The sequence below is a fragment of the Scomber japonicus genome, chromosome 19 (assembly GCF_027409825.1).
Source record: "Scomber japonicus isolate fScoJap1 chromosome 19, fScoJap1.pri, whole genome shotgun sequence".
Lineage (NCBI taxonomy): Eukaryota > Metazoa > Chordata > Actinopteri > Scombriformes > Scombridae > Scomber > Scomber japonicus.
The window spans coordinates 32,601,770-32,626,468 of NC_070596.1; the positions used below are offsets into that span (position 1 = coordinate 32,601,770).

Genomic DNA, 24,699 nt, shown 5'->3' on the forward strand with positions numbered 1-24,699 from the left:
ATGTAGATAACAGACATCTAAATTAAAGCATTTTGAATAGAATTCAATGCAAGATATACTTTTCTCATTTGTTAAATATTTTAGAGACTCAAAAGTGTATAGATACATCTGTGGATGTGCTGGGACACATCATCAGTGATGTTTCCTGAGATCATCTGGTGTTTCGGGTCTCACAACATCAGACACCCTCCCTCAGGCGACCCAGCCAGGGTTAATCAGGCCCTGGCTTGTGTCCCAGCAGCGTTTGCCCACTTTTCGGACCTCTTGATCCAAATCCACCTAGAGGCCCTCTCCGCGGCCTCTACAGTGGACTTGATGGCTCTCCTCTTCGCAGCTCCTGTGATGCCAAGAAGGGTGTAGATCTTGCACAAGGAGCGGGCAGCAAAACCTCTGCACCCTACCTCCACTGGTTCACAGCGAGCTTTCCAGCCCCTTCTCCGACACTCCTCGGTGAGCTCTCGGTACTTGAGCCGCTTGTGCTCATTGGCCTCTTCCATGCGGTCCTCCCAGGGGACTGTCAGTTCCACTAAGAGGACCTGCTTAGAGGAGGGAGATGTCAATACCAGGTCTGGCCTCAAGAAGGTAGGTGTTATAAACTCCAGGAACTTAAGCTGCCTGCCCAGGTCAACTCGCAGTTCCCAGTCTAATGCCGATGAGAGCAGGCTGGCTGATGGTGTTGGCTGTGGACGTGGCTTCTCTCCAGCCTTTACAAAGTTGATCCTCCTCTGGCTGCGGACATGCTTGTTATTGTCCTTTGCACTGGAGATGCAGTGGGGCTGATGGGCAGCTGCTCATAATGTGCTCTAGAGTCCCCCCTCCTGGACATGTTGGAGTGTCGCTCTTGCCCCAGGTATGCAGGTTAGCTGGTCTGGGTAGTACATAGACAGCTTGGACCATGAACTTAATCCGCTGAGGCTCAGTCTTCCAGATGTCATTCCAGGTCAGCTTCCTCTCCAGCGCTCCTTCCCACCTTGTCCATGCCCCCTGCTGCCGCATGCCCACCATCCTGCTGGTCCTCACCTCCTTGACACCTGCTCGGACCTCCTTCAGGACCAGATGGCGTCTGTCCTTGCCCTGAGCCTTGTCGTGCCGTGGTTGTGGGATGGCTCCCAGTCCTGCTCGCCCGGATGCCACTGTGCCCAACAGTGCTTTGTGTCTCAGCCGAGACTCTGCCAGCTCCAGCCCCTCTTGAGCCTTCCACTTCCACGATACCAGCTGCTGCCACTCTGGAGTCTTTGGTGCCTCTCTTGTGCAGGAGACCCTGAACTCCTCCTCCAGGCTATTGATGGGGAGCTGAAGCTTGTTGCTCCTGCCATACAGCGCTGCACTTGTGAGACTGTGTGGCAGACCCAGCCATCGTCATTTCCTCTCCAGGGTCTCGACTGTAGACATCGTCACCTCGTACACTAGCAGAGGCTAGAGGATACAGGGCAAGTTGCCATGTTGGTAAAACCATGCCTTGAACCTGCCAGTAGACAGCCAAGTCTCGAGTCTCTTGATGGTTGTTTGGACTGACGCTGTGTCTCTGAGGCTACAGTCAAACACCTTGCCCAGGCTAGTGACTGGTTTCTCAGTGATTGATGGTATTACTGCACCGTCCACAAAGAAGCGGAACTTGTCCACCACTTTGCCTCTTTTCAGAACCATGGACCTGGATTTTGTTGGTTTAAAGCTCATCCTAGCCCAGGAGATGAGCTTGACCAGGCCCTGAAGGATCCACCTGCAGCCAGGCACTGAAGTGATCGTGACAGACAGGTTGTCATCCTTCTGGCCAGAACACAGAAGAAAATCTTCCCCTCCACACCGAGAAGTGAGATGGATTGGAACTGCTGCAGCTTGGTCGAGTTCTCCTTCTTAGGAATCCAGACGCCCTCTGCCTGCCTCCATTGCTCTGCGATGGTCCCTCTTCGCCAGATCACATGCAGCATCTTCCAAAGGATTCGGAGGAGCCCTGGGCAGCGCTTGTACACCTTATAGGGTACTTGGCCGGGACCTGGAGCAGAACTGGCTCTGGCTGCTGTTACTACCTCCTGAATTTCCTTCCAAGTGGGTTCTGAAATGTCGAACTCCACCACTAGGGGGATTGCTACATCCACGAGGGCTGCCTGTTGTCCTATCTTTTGCTCTCTGTCTGGATCGCTCAGGGTGTTATGCAAGAAGTGATCCACCTCTTCCTTGGAGCAATCAAGACGCCCGCTGCGCTTCTGCCCTAGCAGCCGCTTCGTGAAGTCAAAGGGATTGGCTAAGAAGGAGGTTCGCTTCCTGGCTCTCTCAATCCTATGTCTCCTGTGCCATTCAGCTCTACGCAGGGTCATAAGCCTCTTCCTGATGGTATGCTGGAGCTCAGCAAGTGGTGGCTTCTCCTCCTCAGCGGCTGCTTTGAACTACTTCGTCAGTTTCCGCAGCTCTTTCCGCAGTTGATGGACCTCGTCCGCCCTACAGTTCTTGGTTGCTAGTCTTGGGCTCCTGATGATGGTGGTCAGGTTTTGGAGTCATCCCTCTACGTCTCCCTTTGCTGTTGCGCTGATTATTCTGGATGCATCCTCGTCAAACTGTTGCTACAGCCTGTGCTGCTTAGCCAGAGGCCACTTGATCCGATGTTGCTGGACTACTTTGCTTGGAGTTGGAATCTTGGGCACTTGGAGGTTCTGGGCTCTGTGGGGTGTCTGCGGGCCGGGCTCCTCTTGCGTCTCACCAGGCACTGGTCCTGTGCGCTGTGCTGCCGTCTCCTGTACCAAGCATTTCATCCGGGCCTGATGGATTTTTAGGCTCCGTTCGTTCTTGCAGACCTTGCCGCAAATGCATCTGCTTATCATAGTCCATAATCCGTTTTCCAAGGTCGTCATCGTTAGGTCCGTCCTAGTGGGGTGCTCATCCTTCCCCCCTCTCGGGCACCCCTGGGGGTATTTCTCTGTGGGTCGATCTGTAGCTTGCTTATGTTCTTCCTCACGGAAGCTGCAGAATTGCTTCCTGAATTTCCCTAACAAAATAAAATGGTTTACAATGTTACAAATATTACTATTTTGAAACACAAAACCAGAAATAATGTGTGTGTGCCTTTAATACAAATCTTATTTGAAATATTGTTTAAGATATAGCTTTCCAAATCCTTCCGAAATGGGATCTCCACAAGCAGTTAGACTGAACTCTGCAGGTTTCATTTAAAGAGACAACATTCCCACTGAGGAGCACAGTGTTCTAGTAGGTTCATAAGGCTCTATGAGCTGGGAGCACAGTGTTCTAGTAGGGTCATAAGGTTCTATGAGCTGGGAGCACAGTGTTCTAGTAGGTTCATAAGGCTCTATGAGCCGGGAGTGCAGTGTTCTAGTAGATTCATAAGGTTCTATGAGCTGGGAGTGCAGTGTTCTAGTAGGTTCATAAGGTTCTATGAGCTGGGAGCGCAGTGTTCTAGTAGGTTCATAAGGTTCTATGAGCTGGGAGCGCAGTGTTCTAGTAGGTTCATGAGGTTCTATGAGCTGGGAGCACAGTGTTCTAGTAGGTTCATAAGGTTCTATGAGCTGGGAGCGCAGTGTTCTAGTAGGTTCATAAGGTTCTATGAGCTGGGAGCACACTGTTCGCGTAGATTCATAAGGTTCTATGAGCTGGGAGTGCAGTGTTCTAGTAGGTTCATAAGGTTCTATGAGCTGGGAGCGCAGTGTTCTAGTAGGTTCATAAGGTTCTATGAGCTGGGAGCGCAGTGTTCTAGTAGGTTCATGAGGTTCTATGAGCTGGGAGCACAGTGTTCTAGTAGGTTCATATGGTTCTATGAGCTGGGAGCGCAGTGTTCTAGTAGGTTCATAAGGTTCTATGAGCTGGGAGCGCAGTGTTCTAGTAGGTTCATAAGGTTCTATGAGCTGGGAGCACAGTGTTCGCGTAGGTTCATAAGGTTCAGGTTCATAAGGTTCTATGAGCCTGGACCCGAGTTTTACCTTTAAAGAAAGTTTAAATTACCTGATCTGACATCAACCCTGGATTAAAGCAATATTTGGATCCTACTTTCATCGATGGAGGGTCTCAGCTGTCCGTCCTTCAGAACCACGCGTACGCTCCGGGCGGGATGAGGATGGTCCGGGTCGGCTGGCCTTCTGTCAGACTGCCTGGCTCCGGTAGTTGTCTGCTGGCAGACTTTGTTCCTCTCGGTTATGATGAGTCGTAGGGTTGACAGACGTTTATCTGCCCAAAAGCTCTCTTAGGTTGATGAAAGATGGAGGAAAGGTCTAATTTAACTTGCTCACTGTTTAATAACTTTCTGGAGAGATGTCAGTGTTGGCCTCACGTCAAAATCCTCAAAAATGTCAAAAACAGGCTGAATGCAAAACTTAATGATGTGTTTACTTAAAGGCCTTTTCTCTGTATGTTAGCTGACAAAAATAGAATATTACAAAAACTTAAGAAAACTAAGATAAAGAATAACTAAAGATTAGAATGATAAGATAAGGTGATAGAAGTAAGAATGTGTGAGGTGAAGAAAAGAAAAGATGAACGAAGCAAAACCTGAAAAAACGCAACCTGAAAAAACGGCTTTGCTGACCATCCAGGTCAGCAAAGCCGGTTTCAGATGGGTGTAGCTGGTTTGCTACTGGGGAGGACTTGTGTGTCAGCCAATCAGATTCATCACAGCTACTCTGAGGATCTAATTTCCAGCTATTTACCATGAAACTTTTCATCATCATCATTCATTCATTATTTGATCCTGATTGTAAAATTCATACTATAACTTATTTATACAGAACACAGGATGTATTATTTTGGCATTGATATGACATCAGCTTGACTCATCAAGCTGCCATTCATTAAAACCTGAAGAGGATTAATATGATCAAGCATAACACATAGTTATTCTACTTATTCCATGATAGATAATTGATTATCACCAAAATGTAAGCATAACATCAGTGTAACACTTTCTCACATTAAGTAAACATTTTCATACCAAAATTTGTGTTGATGAAAGGAAAAATTATAATGACAGTTCTAATACACATTTATCTATGATCGCTGTAGTAGCTGTTACAGTGGAGGTTTCTTTGGGTAATTGATAAGGATATAAGTAATTGGTATTGTTTAAACCATACTTTTTACTAAGATGTTCTTGTTTAAGTTTTTAACACTAATTTTCTCACTTTCATGCTCTGTGTGGTTTCAGGAGACACAGAGGGGGGAAAGTCAGGAATGTGTCTTTTAGTTTATGACCGTGGTCTGTGTGACTCTAATCTGATGGAAGAAGATCAGATAAATTATGACGTCCGAAGGAGACACCAAAATCTGTCTTTCGTTACTTTTATGTAGTTCTCGGCACTCTTGGTTGCTCCATGGATGTTAATGGATCTGTGTTTGTCCAAGAGAGAGACCCTGGAGAGACCCTGGAGAGACCCTGTCAGTCTCTATATCACACCTGGTCCAATTTACTCATCTGAGGGTCAAAGGTGACTCTGACCAGATGATGTTCTGAGCCGTACTGATGTTGTGTCCGCTACATGTTTAAATTATTATTTATAATTTAATATTACTTTAACAGCTCAGGGACGTCCAAGCAGCAACATGTTGTTTGAGAACTTTCAATTTGAAATAATGTTTTGTTTTTGAATGAAGGGGTTGAAATTTAAAATATATTTTTTGATCAGAGTCATCAATAAATCGAAAAAATAATCGACTGTTTAATCAATTATCAAAATAATCGTTAGTTGCAGCCCTATTATTTTTCACATTTTTCTTCCGGTTACCGACACACAGTACCGCTGCTACAAAAATTTCTAGAGGAAGCACTGGATTACACACACCAATAACTTCCAATGTGCACACTGCATGTGATGCTAATGTGGACTTGAACAAAGTAAACTAAACCCATATAGAGACTCTTTGGTCAGTTTGTCCCATCATAAAATGATTTCTTTTTATAGACTCACTGTAACATGAAGCCTCATTCAAATACTCACATATTATAGAAAACAAAGCAAATGTGTCAGTGGACATTTACATTCAGTAGCAACATTTAGAGACTTTGCAGACACCTTAATGAGCAACATTTCCTCATGATGTTGATATAAAAGCTTCATCCAGGCAGCATGACATTTCCTTCAGAACATATCTGCTGTTTCCATTTAGCAGCAAACAAAGATCATTTCTAGGAGACGTTGTTGGCCGAGCAGCTCATTGCTCAAAATGTGCAGCACTGAAACTTTCTCCAGCAGCTTCTTCACACCTTTATTTCACTTTATGATAGTTTTTCATTTTGTCCCACACAGATACCAACACACCTGTTTCATCCTCAGCGTGTGGAGTCTCTCTGTCAGACAGCAGCATGGAGCAGTGGTGAGTAACATTACCACAAATAACTATTAAAATACTGTTAGAACTAAATGTGTGTGTGTGTGTGTGTGTGTGTGTGTGTGTGTGTGTGTGTGTGTGTGTGTGTGTGTGTGTGTGTGTGTGTGTGTGTGTGTGTATGTGTGTAGATCCCTATAATGTAATTTCAGAACAATATCATAAACTCAGTGTTGATTATTCACCATAGAAAGTATAATGTTGGTTTAAGATAAATTCAGACTGAGATAAAGTTGGATGAAGTTATGAGACATAAACACTGATGACAGAAAGAGTCACTGTCAGGTTACTGTAGGAATATTAAAGTATTATAGAAATGTTAGAAATGACATCAGAGACTGTGAAGTATGTTAACCTGACTGTAAAATCAGGAAGCTTCCAGATGTGTTTTCAGTCTCTTCAGGTCTGTTAAAGGAACATTACACAGCTCTCTGATGAAGTATGCTTTCTTAATTAAGTTAAAAAAAATTATTAAATTTTTTTTGTTACATCCATTGTATATTTATTTTAACGACAAATAAATACTGATGACTGATGTACAATAAGGGAAGGATACACATCTGTACATAAAGTTTATATGTATATTAAATTGTTTTTTCTCTATTTTCAACACAACCAGTAACGCCTCATCCAAATACAAGGACATCATCTCCAACAGTACTCTGATCTCTAAACCTCTGACCTCTCCTGCTGTCTACCAGCTGAGACCAAAGGAAGAGAAGTTTGGGACTCTGACAAGAAAAACTATTGGAGAGAAAAACCTGGAAAAGAAAAAGAAAAACATCTTACTTGTAGGTGAAACAGGAACAGGAAAATCTACTCTGATCAACACTCTGGTCAACTACACCATGGGAGTGAAGTTTGAGGACAACATCTGGTTTGAGATCGTAGAAGAAGAAGAGAAAAGATGTTCCACACACAGTCAGACATCAGATGTGATCGTGTACGAGATCTTTGGTTATGAAGATGAAACTCTGCCCTACTCTCTGACCATCATCGATACTCCTGGATATGGAGACACCAGAGGGATCGAACGTGATGACATCGTTAGTCAAAGATTATTGGACTTGTTCCGCTCAGACGATGGAGTTCATAAACTTTCTGTAGTGGGTCTGGTGCTGAAGGCGAGTGTGAATCAAGTGAGTGATCGACTGAAGTACATCTTAGATTCAGTGATGTCTCTGTTTGGGAAAGATCTGGATGAGAACATTGTTGCTCTCATCACAAACTCAGATGGAATAAAACCTGAAAATGTTCTGAAAGCTCTTAAAGCTGCAAACATTAAATGTGCCAAAGATGAGAAGAATCAGCCTAATCACTTCCTGTTTGATAACCGCCAGAATGAACAGAGAACAGAAGATGATGAGTTTGCTTTAGAGAATGCATGGACGATAACAGAGAGAGGAATGAAACGTTTCACAGACTTCCTGAAAGAATCTAACCCTCAGAAGTTAGTGACAACAGTTGAAGTGTTGAGGGCACGGATCAGACTGACAGCCTGCATCCAAAACCTGGAAGAAAAAATCCAGCTGATTGAACTGAAACAGAGAGAGATCCAACAGACTGAAGAAGCTCTGAAGAAACATGAAGAAGAGATGAAGAAGAATGAGAAGTTCACTGTAGAAGTTGATGAGGTCTACAAAGAGAAAGAGCCAGTGGTCAATGGTGGGATGTGGGGGTTATGGTTTTATGAAGGAGCTGTCACCTGTAACAGATGTAAAGAGAACTGTCGCTATCCTGGATGCACAATGGCCTGGAAACCTGAACACTGTGAGGTCATAAAAAGAGGTCGCTGCACTTCATGTACAGGGAAGTGTCCTGTATCAGATCATGTGAAAGAGGAATGGATTTATGTGAACAAGACGAGGAAAGTTAAGAAGACCCTACAAGATATGAAAAAAAAGTATGAAGAGAATAAGTCAGAAAATGAGAAGAAGAAGAGCCTGATGGAACATCTTGAAACTGAGATGGAAAAACTGACAGCAGTGAAGATAAAGTTGCTGGATGAGTCCTACCAACATGTTGAACATCTGGAGCGGATCGCCCTGTTGTGATCATGTTAATTCACTGTCCACTTGGACTTCCTGATTGAGAAGATGAAGGAGACAGGAGACACAGAGAAGGTGAAGAAGCTGGAGAAGATGAAGAGTCGACGGCAGGGCCGGCCCAAGGCATAAGCAAACTAAGCAGCTGCTTAGGGCCCCGTGACCACTAGGGGGCCCCCAAGAGCAACTAACTTAAAAAATAAAAAAGCAATTAATTATTTTTTTTCCATGTGTGCGTGATGATGATTCATATATTATCAAATGTACGTTCTTGTACAAAACAAAAAACAACAACAATATCATGTTAACAGAGTCTGTTAACATGATATGAAGCAGAGTGTAGTTTCCTACTGCCTCGCTGCTTGAAATTTGACCTCCGCTAGTAACGTGTGCAGTGCACCCAACCATAGACATATAAAGATTTATATGTCTATGCACCCAACCATGCGGTGCACACTCAGTATCTAGGAGCTAGGAGCAGGTGAAGGATGTCGCAAAAAAGGACTTATCCCTCAGGGGCAGAAAAGAGAAAAAGGAAGAAAGATGAAGAGGAGAAAAAACGACAAGATAAAGGTATGTCTCGGTAATATAACATTTGGTGTCAAGGAGATTTTGAAAAGTTCCCTGAAATTAGGAAAGTCCCTAATGATTGTTGACATTTTGTTTCAAATACGTTAGCCTATAATAGCAAATTTGCTAGCCAACATTAGTTCAAAATGTCTTACTACTTCTCTTGTGGGTAGGTTAGATAGCTTGTCTTACTATTCAAGCTAACGTTTTTGTGTTTGTGTAATACTTTGAAAAGTTAATTCTCAGTGTATATTATTCTGGGTCGCTTTTTGGCATCAAAACAACGTTTCTGATAACAATGTTTGATAGCAAATGTTTAATAACTAACGTTAATTACAAACGCGGTGACGTTTGCTAGCAATATGGTTTTGCATTAATGAATTAATTTAGTTAACTTATAGTTTGAGGTATGTTGTTTGCAATTGTTTGCTGCAGAGCACAGTAAATTATGTGAGTAAGTAAATATATTATTTTTACATCAACTCCCTGTTATGCTCATACGTTATATGAAACTTCCCCAGGAGCACTGTTAAAGTATTTTGGAGGAGGCAGTGACTCAGTCCAGGGGCAATCCACCTCCTCAGGAGCAGCCCAGGCTGATGAATCAGGTAATCGAAAAACTGTCACCATATATATTTAATTTCTAGTCAAATTATCTCATTAAGATATAATCATTTGACAAGGGACATGTTTTTCATCTCAGGTCCATCTCTATCCTCTGCTCCATCCACTGTACCCACTGTCCTCTCTGCAACCTCAGCTGTACCTGGTAAGTTAACAACAAAACAGCCTTTATAATTGCTCAGTGTACTGCAGAAGATTCTGAGATTAATAATTTTGTCCAAAAATATTATTTTAATTTCCCTATAGGTCCTTCATCTTTGGTCATCGAGAATGATGTGTCTTCTTCAGCATCCAGTTTGCAGCAGGGATCAGCAGCTCCGCCAGTGGACCCAGCTGAGTGTCCCTCTTTCCTGTCAGACTCAGAAAGGACTGAACAGGTATTAAGAGGGCCACTGCCTATAAAGGACACATTCACATTCCCGAAGAGACATTTTTACATAGTTTTCAGATGTAAATATTTAACTTTCTATTTTATTTGATATTTCTTTGTTTATTTTATTCAATGTTGTGTTTTTTACATATAAAAGTCAAATGTTTGAATTACAGGAGTGTGTTTTGTATTTCCCTCCCTATTTTTACCAAATATTTTGCACATTTTTACATAGTTTTCAGACCTAATTCAACTTAATATTTTATTTATCAACCATTTCTGTTACCTTGTTTTAGGTGCCTGTTGATTTTCATCATTATTTAAGTATTTGTTGTTGTATTTTCATTTTATTTAATACTGTCTGTTTTTGTATATTTGGTGTTGCAGTTTATTTAAAATAATAATAATAAAGCAGATTGTGTTTACAGTAAATGATTAGTTTATTTTGTTACTTTTAATTGACCTAGATGACATTCAGTATCCCACTTAGTACTATATCACTTTAATATTAAGTGTTAATCAACCCCAGGCTGCTCTTGTAGATGAATTTGCTACCATTCCAGATTAAAAACCATAGATGGGTAAAACATGCCGGGCTGCTCTTTGAGGTTTTATGTATTGATTCTCTGTGTGGCCAGTAGGGGGAGTTGCTCACTTTGCCAAATATTAATTGAAAGATTTTTCTGTAAGTTTGCAAATGTGGTGTCTGCTTCCATTGCATTAATCACTGTTGATTACAATCTAACTACAACAAAAAGTTTTCACATTTAGTTTTACAAGTGTATTCGTAATGACGGAGTAGAATAAGTAGAATACGTTTATAGTAGGTGTGTGAATAGAGGGCCCCAAAATCAAATTTTGCTTAGGGCCCCATGGAGGCTTGGGCCGGCCCTTGTCGACGGGGTGAAAGAACCAGAGGAGGGCTGAGGTACATGATAGGTAATGTGGCAACAGTATTTAGTAAAGCAGATAAAACTAAAATGAAGTAGTGTAACAACATCAACCAGCTGAGTAGACAACAAGATCTACACTGTTCATACAAATGTTTAAACATCACAAACATTATTTCATTAGAATCCTTTTAATTACAATGTTGATGTAAAATGTCCATCAGAAAAGAATTGAATCTTCTCTTAAATGTCAGGTGTGTGATTGTGAGAAACAGGAGCTCTGTTGCTGTTTGTTCTTGTAGTTGAATGTTTAATTCTGGACGTCTGGTCACTGTTCAGATTACAGAGGAATCATTTGTTGATCCACATCAGTCAAAGCAGAGCCACAATCTGTCTCACAGTAACAGCAGCTGTTGCTTTTCTTCTTATCAATACTCTGTTTTTACATCACTTCCTGTCATAGTTGAGCCTCTTTTCTGCTCTCAGCTTCAGTCATCAGATCAAAACACAGCATCAGTGTGTTCAGCTGCACTTCAGTAACCAAGAAACAAGAAGCACACAGCTGCTTTCAGTAGTTGGAGTAGGGGATTATAGAAACCTGATGGACATTTCTCTGCCATGTTCACACTATCTAATTGTTTCTAGTTCTTACTTTTATTTTGACTTTAAGTTTTGATGCATATCTTTTGATTATATTTTGATGGAGTTTAAATAGCACTGAGCAATAGTTCCACCCAAAGGGAGGATTATATGGTTTGGTATTTGCTTCTGTCTGATCAGATTTTCTTCACGTGTATTTGAATCATACAGCTTGTAATGATGAGTTTAATATTTCAGATGACACAGGCCATGTGGGAACACTTGTATTCATTCATGTAGTTTATTTTCTAAGCAGTGATATTTGAGTGGTTGCAGTATATTGTGTTATTCTACATGAAATCATGTTTCTGTGAATGATGAATAAAGTGTGAGCTTGATGAAATCAGTTTGCTCAGAGTGTCTTCACTGGATCATCAGCTGCTTTCTGAGTCTGTTGAAGCTTCTGCTGAACTTTGTTCATTAAATGTCTGTTTGACTTTATTCTGAGCAGCAAGTCTGACAGAGACTCAAAGAAAACACAGCTCACAGCATCATAATGAACATATCCTGAAGAATATTACATCCACTCTGGATAATGATGTTTTCTGTAGTGACCACTAGATGGAGCCACAGCTGATGTGGACTGAAGGAAACCTGAGCACACTGAGTCATAACACATTGAAACGTCTTTAATCTGTCACAATTCAGCAGTGCTCCTTGTGTACTATTACTACTAACACAGTATTCAACTATAACTGAAACACCACTAGTAACATATTTCATCACACACATCTACAAACTGTCATTGAAGCTGCAAACCTGTGACATGTCACAGAGGAAAACTAAAACTTGAAAAGCAAAGTAAGAAATATATGGGGGAAATCTAGTCTACAGAAGGACAAAGAAAATGTGTTGTATTTAGTCTCTGATTTAATTTCTTGAGTTTTCATTAGTCCTTGTGTAGGTCCAAAAAAGATCCCAAGAGGTCATCTCATCCTGCTCGTTAGCCGACAGCTTGTGGAGCATAGACTCATAAGATGCATTAGTCCAGTCTTTCAGATCAGGAGATACAGCAGTTTTCCAGTGTCTTAAGATAACTGGAGGCTGTGACTAAGCCCTCCATAATGACAGACAGTTATTTTTGATGTATTGGGTATTTGTGATCTGTCTCCTAGTAAACATACAGCAAGAGTCACTGAGCCTGACCAGTTACTCAGGATGTCCACAACTTCCAAAAAAATCCAAAATGGACTCAGTAATGCACATTTCCACACAGTGAAAAAACGTTCCTACCTCTGTTTTACACTTCCAACACATATTATCATTCATCAGATTCATTCTATGTAATCTCACAGGGGTATGATAATATCTCTGCATGATCTTATGTGTGAACTTCCCTCTTACTTCCCTTACATACTATCCACAGTTAAAGGTTATTCTCAGGTCTCTCTGCCATAACAATTTCACATTAGAGGACTCACCACTTACTGAATAGTTTGTAGTCTATAAAACTGCAGCGTCCCTGTGGCGCATTCAGATATTTCAAAATATTATCTGAGCAATTACCAATTCGAGATACAGTCCCTGATTTGTAAGTATTTCCAAAAATGTTGTTTGCCTTCGAGTTTAAATGATTCGATAATTCCTCATAAGACATGAATTGTCCATTTTTGTACAGGTCTCCTATAGTACATACAGTAGTGGCCACTTCAAAGTTCCCATTCAAGCTGAAAGCCAGCTGAATGGCAGCCGACTCCCAGCCAAGTTCCAGCACCAGGAGATAGTGCTTCTGTCACAAACTAGCCCACATTCTGATGTTCTTTGAATTTTTACTGACCAGTCATCCGAAATTCATCAAATCAATATTTGATTTCAGGCAATTACACAGCACATTTGTGACAACCAACCCTGGTCTATTCAGTGCTTTAAGCCAGGTAAGTCCATCCACCTTATTAGCATTATCATTGCTCAACTTTTTGTTTGGGCTTAATGGGCCATTTGGTTCCATTGTCACACAAATCACACACAGAGAGTCAGAATCAGAATAGGGTTCATGGACGTGGGAACTATTTTCTGAGCGGGGTCACTGTGAGCTTTCATAATAGTCAAATCTCTCCTGCGTCATGGTGCTGCAGCCAGGTTTTCAGCCTGCGCAAGGCTCAGAAAGAGCGCTCGGATGGGACATATATGGGCCAGACAGAGTTGAATGAGCATTAATTATATGAAAAAGATAAATATAAGTCAGACAAATTGAGTTTAAATTCAGATTTGTTATTATTATTACAGTAACTAACTAGTTAATTAACTATTGGTGTAAAACTGAAAACTCAACCACACATACGTACTGGACTGTGACACAAGGAGACAAAGCTGGACCAGCACACAGACTTAAGGCTCAAAAAATGTGGGTTTATTGAGACAGGTGGGAGGGTAGCAGGGCTGCAGGCAGAGGGTGGCTGTAGCTGGGAGACACAGGAGGCCAGGTAAAGGCAGACAGGTGATGAGGTGGAGCGGGTCCAGGATAGGAGCGGGTCCAGGATAGGAAACGTACAGAGCAGGAGGTCATGGGGATAACGGCAAAGATCTGGCGATGAGTGAATGGAGAGCCGGTGTTTTATTGCAGAGTGGTGATGATGAGATGAGTCTCAGGTGTGTGCCCTGCAGCAGCTGCCCGTGATTGGGACCCACCCCTAGGGAGGAGAAACACAGGGAGGGGAGAGGAAAGCAGGCACCGAAAGGAATGTAACAGTAAATGGTCGCCACCTGGCGACCCACCAGGCTTCCCAGGGTTAGCCCGATGAAACTCCCGCACCAAACCTGGATCCACAATGAAGGAGCGGGGCACCCAGGAACGCTCTTCCGGACCATACCCCTCCCAGTCAACGAGGTACTGGAAACCCCGCCCCCGGTGGCGCACATCAAGGAGGCGTCGAACAGAATACACCAGGCCACCGTCCACCAGCCGGGGGGGGCGGAGGGGGCCTGGAAGGAGGGCACAGAGGGCTGTCAGAAACAGGTTTTAACTGGGAAACATGGAAAACTGGGTGAACCTTGAGAGAAGGAGGGAGTTTCAATTTCACTGCCACAGGATGAAAAAAAGATGAAAAGATCTGAAATAAACTGGGGAACCCTCCCATAAGGCTGTGGCCCAATCTAAAGCCCTCCCGCAAAGTAATCCCACTACATATTGTACTCTTGATTCTTCAGATGAGTATGTTAAGGGTCGTTGTCCTAACACCAAAGAGCACTGAAGAAGAAATGGCTTGCATTTGAGTGGATCTCCTGTGTAAGGCTCGGGATCTACTGTGTGGGGCTCTTTAATGGAGTTGGTGGGTTCCACAGAGGGAGACAGGTTGTCAGGTGGCTGAGGGAGTGAGGGGGGTTGAGGGAGTGAGAGTTGGGAAAGTTAAGCTGTGATAGCTGAGAGCTGAGCCGAGATATTGTTTACTTGCCCAGTGAGAGCGGTGGAGGTGTCCAGGATAGGAAACGTACAGAGCAGGAGGTCATGGGGATAACGGCAAAGATCTGGCGATGAGTGAATGGAGAGCCGGTGTTTTATTGCAGAGTGGTGATGATGAGATGAGTCTCAGGTGTGTGCCCTGAAGCAGCTGCCCATGATTGGGACCCACCCCTAGGGAGGAGAAACACAGGGAGGGGAGAGGAAAGCAGGCACCGAAAGGAATGTAACATGGACATAGTGGGGGCACTACACACATCTACAACTACACCCCTCACTCACTTAGAAAAGATGTAAAACTGAAAACTTACGAGGGGTGCATGTTATATGCTGATAGAATGAAGGGAGTAGGGGCGGGGGGCAGGAACATAAAGTGTCAGTGTACTGGAGGCAGTGGCGTTCAAGTGGTGTACAGATGAAGCCATTTCAAAGTTCCCCTGTTTCCTCGACCAGTCCTTGGCTGGCCAATAATGGACGCAGTGATCCCCCAGTGATGACGTGGTCAATGAGGTCCCGACTGGAAACGCCCCTAAGCTGCCTGAGCGAAAACCAGCTGCAATGCCTCATTTGTCCACGGGGAGGAGCAGTGTGTTTAGACCCACTGCTCATAGAAAAGACTAGGCTGTCCAACGATAAAAAAATTAACTGGATTTATCACATTACAACCCTGTGATTAAACCTGATCAAAATACTAGTGACTACGACTAATACTAGTTTTACTTCTATTGTAGCTGTCATCAGAGTTAGTCATACAATTTAAGTTCATTTAATAATTTAAGTTAAAATTTAGAATAAATTTGTTTGGTTAACAATATATTTATTTTGCTTATTAACATGAATATAAGTTAAAATATACACATAAAACATATCATAAAAGAGCTGTGTAATATTTTAATAGCGGAACAAAAGTTATTTGTGTTGTTGTGGGTGGGACGGTTTTGGTTGATTGCGCAATGAGCAGGAGCACAGGTGGAAAAGGTTCAGTTTGGCAGAGAGAATGGTCATTGAAGGGTTGCTTGCTGTGTTGAAGTGTGAACACTTATAAGTCTGGAGGTTCATTTTCTTATCCCTTTAGTTAACGCAGCCAATGAGGTATGCAAGTTTATTTGTATTTGTATATTTGTAATTATTTGCGTTCACGTGATAACTGCATCTTATCGAAGCTTCAATGCTAATTATTCAAGTAGCTTTGTCTTTTAGTTAAAAGAATGATGTAAGATTTATTTTGTTTGTGACATATCTATTTAGTAGTAAATTATTATTCTCTGTGAGAATTTATGTCTGTAAATTTATTATTTTGTATTTTGTATTCAACCAGTTCTCACGGCATGTTGACGGTATGGATGCAATAAATGCCCGTATCTACAAGAACGCCTTGTGTTCGGGTTTTAACTGGAGGGAGTAATATCTATTCTTCTGTATAAAGTAGCCTAATAAAGGGTACAATATAGTTAATCCATTAGAAAGTAAGGATGCAATTGAAGCTGCCGTACATACGACAGGACATCGTCCGTCACACTCGCAGACACTTAACAATTCCTCTGACTAATCACTCATCACTGTCACTGTCAAACCAAGAAATAGCCCATGAGACAAACCCAGTCTAGTGATTTAAAGCAGGAAGCGCTATTTAATACGTAGTAGGCTATGTCAGCGGACGGTGACAACCACATACTTGGTTTCCGTTGTCCGGCAATTACAGGACTCTGGTAAAATCTGCCGAAGCCCGGTACCTATTTTTTAAAAATAATTACCTCCAAGCAGTAAGCACAATTTAAATTGTATTAAAATAAAATTTATTGGACTTCCGGTGGCGCCATGTTGGAGAAAGCAGCATAAAAAGTTAGCTCTCCAAGAAACCAATTAAAACTAGGTCTTATAAACATAATTAACAACGGAAAGCGGGCCAAAGTCAAGGAAACTTGACAACGAAAGTCAACGACAAGAAAAAATCCGATGTGGACGAGGTCTAGAAAAGAAAACGCGAACATGGAAGAGACGGACTCAGCGAGGGGAGCCATGCCGGAGAAGGGCGTCGACGGCGGGGAGCAGGACTCCGTTATATTAGCGGAGCTACGCAAGTTAAGACAAGAACACACAGAAGCGGCAAATGAAAACAGGAAGGCTCTGGTGAGACTAGAAACTAATGTAGGGGAGCTTGTGGAGAGAACTGCCTCGCTGGAGCGGCGAACTGTGGAAGTGGAAGACAGGTTGGGAGAGACTGAAGACAGGGCAGAGCGGCTGGAAAGATCAGTCGCCTTTCTCCTCCACCAGGAGGCCATGTTAACCGCTAAATGTGACGACTTGGAATCAAGGTCGAGACGCAACAACATACGGATACACGGGATTCCAGAGGGAGCAGAGAGAGACGATACCATAAGTTTTGTGACTGACTTCATACGCTCAACACTTAAAATCCCCATGGCCGTGGACATCCGCATCGAAAGAGCGCACCGCTCGCTTGTGACCAGACCGACAGGGAGCACGGCCCCCCCGCGAGCCATCATTGCCCGCTTCATTGATCACCAGGTGAAAGACCGCATCATACAGCAAGCATGGAAACAAAAAATAACATACGAGGGACGGACCATCTACTTCAATCAAGACTACACCAACGACGTACAGAAGAAGAGGAAACAAGTGCGGGATGTAATAAAAAAGTTGAAGGAGAAAAACATAAAGGCACAGTCTCCATACCCTGCACAACTGAAGGTGTTTCTGGAAGGTGGGACTAAGACATACGCCACACTGATGGAGGCTGCACCCATGCTGAAGGACATGGGGATTCATGTGGATGAGGACGAGTGGGAGAAACTGCAGAGAGTGAGGATGCAGAGCAGCTGGACCGCGGCAGCAGGGCCCAAGGGGAGGAGGAGAAAGCCACGCATCACAGAGGCAGACCTACAAGCCCTCATGCTGTGAACTCTGAGGTTCTAAGTGGTAAGGACCAGACAATAGTCTGGAACTAAAAATGAAAATAACCCTGAATAATGCGGACAATCTGAATACCTGCTAATTAAATACTAAAAGAGTATTAAAGAGCTAGTTATGGGATTTATATGACCTATATGAATGTCAAAATTGGTTAAATGAGCGAAATTTGAGCTCAAATTGAGCAAGAAGCAACTTAATTACACCTGAGAAGTTGCAGGAGCACATTGTGCTATTCCCCAGAGAGACTTTGCCACACCTCTCTGATGATGGGACTTTTGGGAGTTCATGGTTGCTGTATATTAGTTCAAAGGGAGATGTGTACTATGTATGTGTTTTTTCGCTGTGTACTGTTTTGCACAGTTGTTTTTATTTATGGGAGGAACAGAGCTGGTCTACAATTTAGAATATCATGAATAAGCTGAACCTGATTTCTTATAATGTGCATGGTTTAAATCATCCCATTAAGAGGAAGAAAATATTGAATCAGTTGAAGAAGCTACAATGTGCAATTGCACTGTTACAAGAAACTCACCTGAGTGAAAATGAACATAAAAAACTGAGAAGGGAATGGGTAAACCAAGTCTTCCATACTTCATATGGCAAAAGAAGGGGGGTGGCCATACTAATTAACAAATCTGTACCCTTTTCTGCAGAGAAAGTGATTAAAGATGATATGGGCAGATATATTATGGTGGTTGGCACAATAGAAGAAATGACTGTTTCAATAGTGAACATCTATGCCCCAAATGAGGAGAATGAGACATTTTTAAAAAAAATAGCTAACATAGTTTCCAGCAATGGACAAGGGATGATAATCATGGGGGGGGATTTCAATACTACACAGGATGGCAAATTAGACAGGTTGCCACCAGAGAAGGGACCAAATACAAAAAAATCTAAAGTACTAAATAATGTTATAAATGAATTAGGCCTTATTGATCCATGGAGAAATAAAAATAAAAAAGGGAAGGACTTTACCTTCTTTTCTAACCCACATGGTAGTTATTCGAGAATAGACTTTTTTTGTGTGACAAAACAACACATACACAAAGTCCGGAATTGCAGTATAGAGCCTATAACTATAAGTGACCACGCCCCCATCACACTTTCTCTGGAGCTGGGCAGGGAATCCTTCTTCAGGTACTGGAGACTCAATGTGTCGATCCTATCAGATGAAAAGATAATTAAAGAATTAAAGCAACATTTAAAGGAATATTTTCAAATAAACGACAATGGCGAAGTCTCACCATCGATCTTGTGGGAGGGAGGAAAAGCAGTCATAAGAGGGAAAATAATAGAAATAACGTCCAGACTGAAAAAAGCTCGATTGAAACGACAAGAAAAACTAGAAAGCAAAATCAAAGAGTTGGAGTTAGAACATAAAAGGACATCTAACAGCTCCACTCTTCTCGAATTAAAAAAAATCAGACGTGAGTTAGATGAACTCCTGACATATAAAGCAGAAGGAGCGCTCCGTTTTACAAATCAAAGATATTATGAGATGGGTAACAGAGCAAGCCGGCTACTGGCTTTTCAACTGAGAAAGGCTCAATCAAATAGGACAGTCACTAAAATAAGACATCCCAGCTCCAATCTAATGACAGCTAAGCCAACGGAGATAGCGGAAGCCTTTGCAGAATACTATAAAAATTTATATAATGACTCAGAGTCTAATCTCACTGAGACTAAAACAAAGGAATTCTTCAAAAAAATACGGTTACCAACGTTAACGGCAGAGGAAGCATCTGAAATGATAAAACCAATCTCATCACAAGAAATAAATGACACTATAAAAACCCTTAAAAGTAACAAATCACCAGGTACAGATGGCTTCCCTGGAGAATTTTATAGATGTTTTGCAGAAGAGATTACACCAGTGTTGTGCAGGGCTTTTAACTATGCTCTGTCAACAGGAAACTCTCCAGGTACTTGGTCAGAAGCTATAATCTCTGTGCTACATAAGGAGGGAAAAGACCCAACTTTATGTGAGGGATATAGACCTGTTAGCTTGCTCTGTAATGATTTAAAAATTTTAACAAGCATACTAGCACAGAGAATGCAACAACATATTACTAAATTAATTAAACCAGATCAAACTGGGTTTATCCCGGGGAGACAAGGAGCTAATAATATAAGGAGAACATTGAATCTTATATCATGCACTAAAAACAATCGACAACCTACCATGCTGCTTAGTCTAGACGCACAAAAAGCGTTTGACCGCGTGAAGTGGAACTTCTTGTATCAAACATTAGAGGTTTTTGGATTCCATTCAACTTTTATAAATTGGGTAAAAATTGTTTATAAAAATCCCAAGTCACGGATCAGGGTCAATGGTTGTTGCTCAGAATTCTTCCACCTCAAAAGGGGAGTCAGGCAAGGTGACTGCCTGAGCCCGCTGCTGTTTGCTGCAAGTATTGAACCATTGGCGGAGTCAATAAGACAAAATAGAAACATAAAAGGAATAAAAGATGAGGGGGGCTTAGAACACAAAACATCGCTATTTGCGGACGATTTATTAACATATATTAGTGAGCCCTCCACGTCTATACCAGCCTTATTAGACAATTTGAAAGAATATGGTGAAATATCAGGGTATTTGACGAATGAAGCCAAATCAATAGCTATGATGCTCTCAGGACACTGTCCAGGAGAACTTAAAGATAAAGTCCACTTTAAATGGACCGAAAAAGGCTTTAGATACCTGGGTATAATTATTACCCCTGGTACAGCTCAGCTATTTGAGGCCAACTATGGGAAACTGATGACTGAGATAAAGAATGATGTGGCTAGGTGGGAGATTCTGCCATTGACTCTGCTCGGAAGAGTAGAAGCAGTAAGAATGAACATACTGCCAAGACTATTGTTTTTATTCCAGTCGTTGCCCATTGTAGTCTCTGGAGCTTTTCTGAAAAAACTGGACAAAATCATATCCCGATTTTTATGGCAAAACAAAAAAGCGAGAATTAAATACAAGATGCTTCTTGGTAAAAAAGAGAAGGGAGGGTTGAATTTACCTAACTTGAGAAATTATCATTGGGCAGCACAACTCAGAGCCTTAATCATGTGGATCACTAAAGAGAAAGATTCAATATGGGTGGAGATGGAGCAAAATGCATGTCAGAATGTACCATTAGAATCGCTCCCATTTCTGAATGAAAGGGCTTGGAGGGGACTCAGGATGGGCAACGAATGGATCAAGGGAACCATGAAAACTTGGTCAGCAGTACGAAAAAACCTGAAACTGTCGAACTCTGTAAGCAGGGCTACTAAAATAGCAAAAAACCCAGATTTTGTACCATCTGTCATGGATTCAGGATTTATCAAATGGGCTGATAAAGGGCTAATATATGTTGACCAAATATTCCAGGGACAAACAATGAAATCATTTACTCAACTTCAAAGAGAATTTAACTTACCATCTCATGACTTTTACAAATTCTTACAGCTAAGGGACTATCTACAGAAACATCAGGAATGGGAGAACATTTGTAAAACACCATCTAAACTAGAGGAGACAGTCTGGTCATTCTCAGAGGATAAGTCAAAAAAAGGGGTTATATCGAAAATCTATAAAGCACTACAACATGAATCCGAGGATAACAACTTGGATGTTAAAGAAAAATGGGAGCTGGAAGCAAACATAATAATAACAGAAGAAGACTGGGAAGAAACATTTAAAGAGGGACACAAACTAACTAATAGCCCAACATGGAGGGAATTTGATTGGAAGGTGAAGATGCGTTACTTCTATACCCCATTTATTACATCAAAATACAGCCATACAACGGATCTATGCTGGAGGGAGTGTGGAACAGTAGGTGACACCACCCATATATTCTGGGATTGCCCTAAAATACAGGATTTCTGGAAGAACATCCAGAAGGAGATTAAATTGATTTTGGGTATTGAGTTCCCTCTGGAACCAGCACTATATATTTTGGGTATAATTCCCGATAATATGACGGACAAGAATTTAAAATACCTACTGAGAATCCTGCTACTGATAGCAAAAAAAACAATAACAGTCTCCTGGTTGAAACCACAGCCTCCAAGCATAACAGAATGGAAAAACAGGGTAAGAAATGTGTTTGTTATGGAGAAGATCACAGCAAGACTACAGCTTAAAACAAATTTGTTTGATTCGAGATGGTTATTAATAAGGCAGGCAATGCCTGAACTCTAGTCACCTCCATTTTTATTTTTACTTTATTTTATTTTTCATTTTATTTATTTTTATTTTATCAATATAGCAGGGTATGTACTGTCTTTCCTTTTTTCTTTCCTTACTTTACTTTTACTTTATGGCGTTGTTTTTGTATTAGCCTACTTGTACAGTGCTACCAATGGAAAGTGTTTTTAAAAAAATGTATTTTCTATTTTATTTGATGTCTTCATTATAAAAGACTCATACTAAGGTGGATCAAAGCGAAAGAACGGAATACGGATGTGGACTGGACTGCGGAAGAATGACGTATTAAGTACAAGAACAATGACTGATAACTAGGCCGATCTGTACGATGAAGGGATAGGGAATGGAAGAGACAATAATATATATATATGTGATACATCTCCCATGTTGTTGAATTTGTGTCTGTATGTATGTTTGCATATGTCGAATAAAAAATAATAAAATTTATTTTTAAATGACGAGCTGGGGTTCTGGTTGACTGGTCGGCATTGTCGTCGTCGTCGTCGTCTTCTTCCGCTTTATCCTGGTCGGGTCTCGGGGGCAGCAGCCTAAGCAGGGAAGCCCAGACTTTCCTCTCCCCAGCCACTTCGTCCAGCTCCATCTCCGAGCTCCCTCGTCCAACTCCGAGCTCCCTCGGGATAACTGAGCTTCTCACCCTATCTCTAAGGGCAGACCCGGCCCTAACCAATGTGGTGCCCTAGGCAAGATTTTAGGTGGCGCCCCCCTTGCATCGAAGTAAATTCCACTGCTGGTGTTCATACTCACAAGAAACTGAATAGCTTTATCTTGGACATTCTTTTATTTAAAGAAAGCAGTTGCCCAATCAAAATACTTAGAACAAATTAGAAAGAAATATAAAAAATATGAAATGAATATGTGAAATGTAATATAAATAGCTTACATAAAGTATAAGTCTTTTCAACGTCTTTTCAACCGTCTAAAAACGGTTACAACATCAACGTGTCACAAAACACACATTTGTTTGATGTCGGTTGATAATTACCTCAGTTGTAGCTCTCTACAGAGATTGTATTGATTATTTTGACGTTTTTTCTATAAATGAGAGGAGATGAAATGACGTTTAAACAAAACGTAATTTCAAAGCATTTAATGTTGAAAATATCATAAATATGAAACTATATAGGTTATGTCTGCACACTAAATAAGCCGGGAATTTTCTATACAGCAATTCCTGGTGAAATATGGTTTATATGTGAAAGTTGAATAAACGTCTCCTTATAGCCGGTAAAAAACTTTCACTTTTCAACCAATTTTCAACGTCTTTTCACCGGTTACCATAGACGTCTTTAGACGTCTTTTCAACCAAAATGTGCTTGCTGGAAAGTAAGGTGGGAGTAGTTACATTACTATTTTCCATGACAACTTAGGCTCTTCCATAACATTAACTGGCGTTAAAACTAACAGTTTAACAACAAACCATGTTATGCTAATGGTTAACGACGTTATCGTCGTTCTGCAACAGACAAATAATGTCATGACATCATCTTTATTGTAACGTTACAATAACGTCTCGTTTTTTCTCCTCTTCTTTTCTTTTTTTCTCCCCTGGGCACCAGACAGTTTGGGACGTTTGACATGTTGTCAAGCTTGCCTTGGGGTCACGTTAAAAAATGACCATCCTCCCCCAGGTAGCAGGTACAGTCTAATTAGTGGGGGAGGGGGGGCGTCTTAGGAAAGTAACGTGTCATCATTATTATTAGTAGTAGTATTCCTATTTAATAGGCTTGGCTATGCAGTTAAATTAATGTGGGCTTATTATCTTCATATTAAGACATGATACCAAGTAGTTTTAAGAATAGTGGAAGTTACATTTTTTTTCTTCCCCCATTTGTGGCGCCCCCCGGATGGACGGCGCCCTTAGCATTTGCCAATACTGCCTATGCCACGGGCCGGCCCTGTCTAAGGGAGAGCCCAGCCAGCCTACGGAGGAAGCTCATTTCGGTCGCTTGTACCTGCGATCTTATTCTTTGGGTCACTACCCAAAGCTCATGACCAGAGGTGAGGGTAGGAACCAAGATCGACTGGTAAATCCAGAGCTTTGCCTTTCGGCTCAGCTCTCTCTTCACCACGACGGATCTGTGCAGAGTCCGCATTACTGCAGACGCCGCACTGTTCCGCCTGTCGGTCTCACGCTCCATCCTTCCCTCACTGTGAACAAGACCCCGAGGTACTTGAACTCCTCCACTTGGGGCAGGATCTCATCACCAACCCGGAGAGTGCACTCCACCCTTTTCCGGTTGAGGACCATGGCCTCGGATTTGGAGGTGCTGATTCTCATCCCGGCCGCTTCACACTCGGCTGTGAACCGATCCAGTGAGAGTTGGAGGTCACGGTCTGATGAAGCCAACACCACATCATCTGCAAAAAAACAGTGACCCCCTCCACACCCTGGCTGCGCCTAGAAATCCTGTCCATAAAAATTATGAATAGGATCGGTGACAAAGGGCAGCCCTCACTGGAAACAAGTCCGACTTATTACCAGCAATGTGGACCAAGCTCTGACACCGGTCATACAGGGAACGGACGGCCCGTATCAGGGGGTCCGGTACCCCGTAGGGACACGGTCGAATGCCTTCTCCAAGTCCACAAAACACATGTGGACTGGTTGGGCAAACTCCCATGCACCCTCAAGGATCCTGCAGAGGGTGTAGAGCTGGTCCACAGTTCCACAGCCTGGACGAAAACCACACTGC

At 42.1% G+C, this 24,699-nt stretch overlaps 1 protein-coding gene and 1 pseudogene across 1 annotated transcript; one reads left to right on the forward strand and one right to left on the reverse strand.

Annotated features, from left to right (window-relative positions):
* Positions 1 to 215: 215 nt before the first annotated feature.
* LOC128379969 (uncharacterized) lies at positions 216 to 2,846 on the reverse strand (annotated as a pseudogene).
* A 2,466-nt stretch (positions 2,847 to 5,312) lies between these two features.
* On the forward strand, positions 5,313 to 8,501 carry LOC128379970 (uncharacterized). The gene is made up of 4 exons (XM_053339608.1): positions 5,313 to 5,376; positions 6,246 to 6,312; positions 6,944 to 8,156; positions 8,421 to 8,501. Exons 1-4 carry the CDS (start codon positions 5,313 to 5,315, stop codon positions 8,499 to 8,501), a joined length of 1,425 nt encoding a protein of 474 aa, XP_053195583.1.
* The last annotated feature ends 16,198 nt before the right edge of the window (positions 8,502 to 24,699 follow it).

Excerpts from the sequence above, each read along its gene's own strand:
- LOC128379970 (XM_053339608.1), top strand. The coding sequence starts at position 5,313 with ATGGATGTTAATGGATCTGTGTTTGTCCAAGAGAGAGACCCTGGAGAG. Across the intron at positions 5,377-6,245 it reads AGAGACCCTGGAGAGACCCT|ATACCAACACACCTGTTTCA; the intron begins GTCAGTCTCTAT and ends TGTCCCACACAG. Across the intron at positions 6,313-6,943 it reads GACAGCAGCATGGAGCAGTG|TAACGCCTCATCCAAATACA; the intron begins GTGAGTAACATT and ends CAACACAACCAG.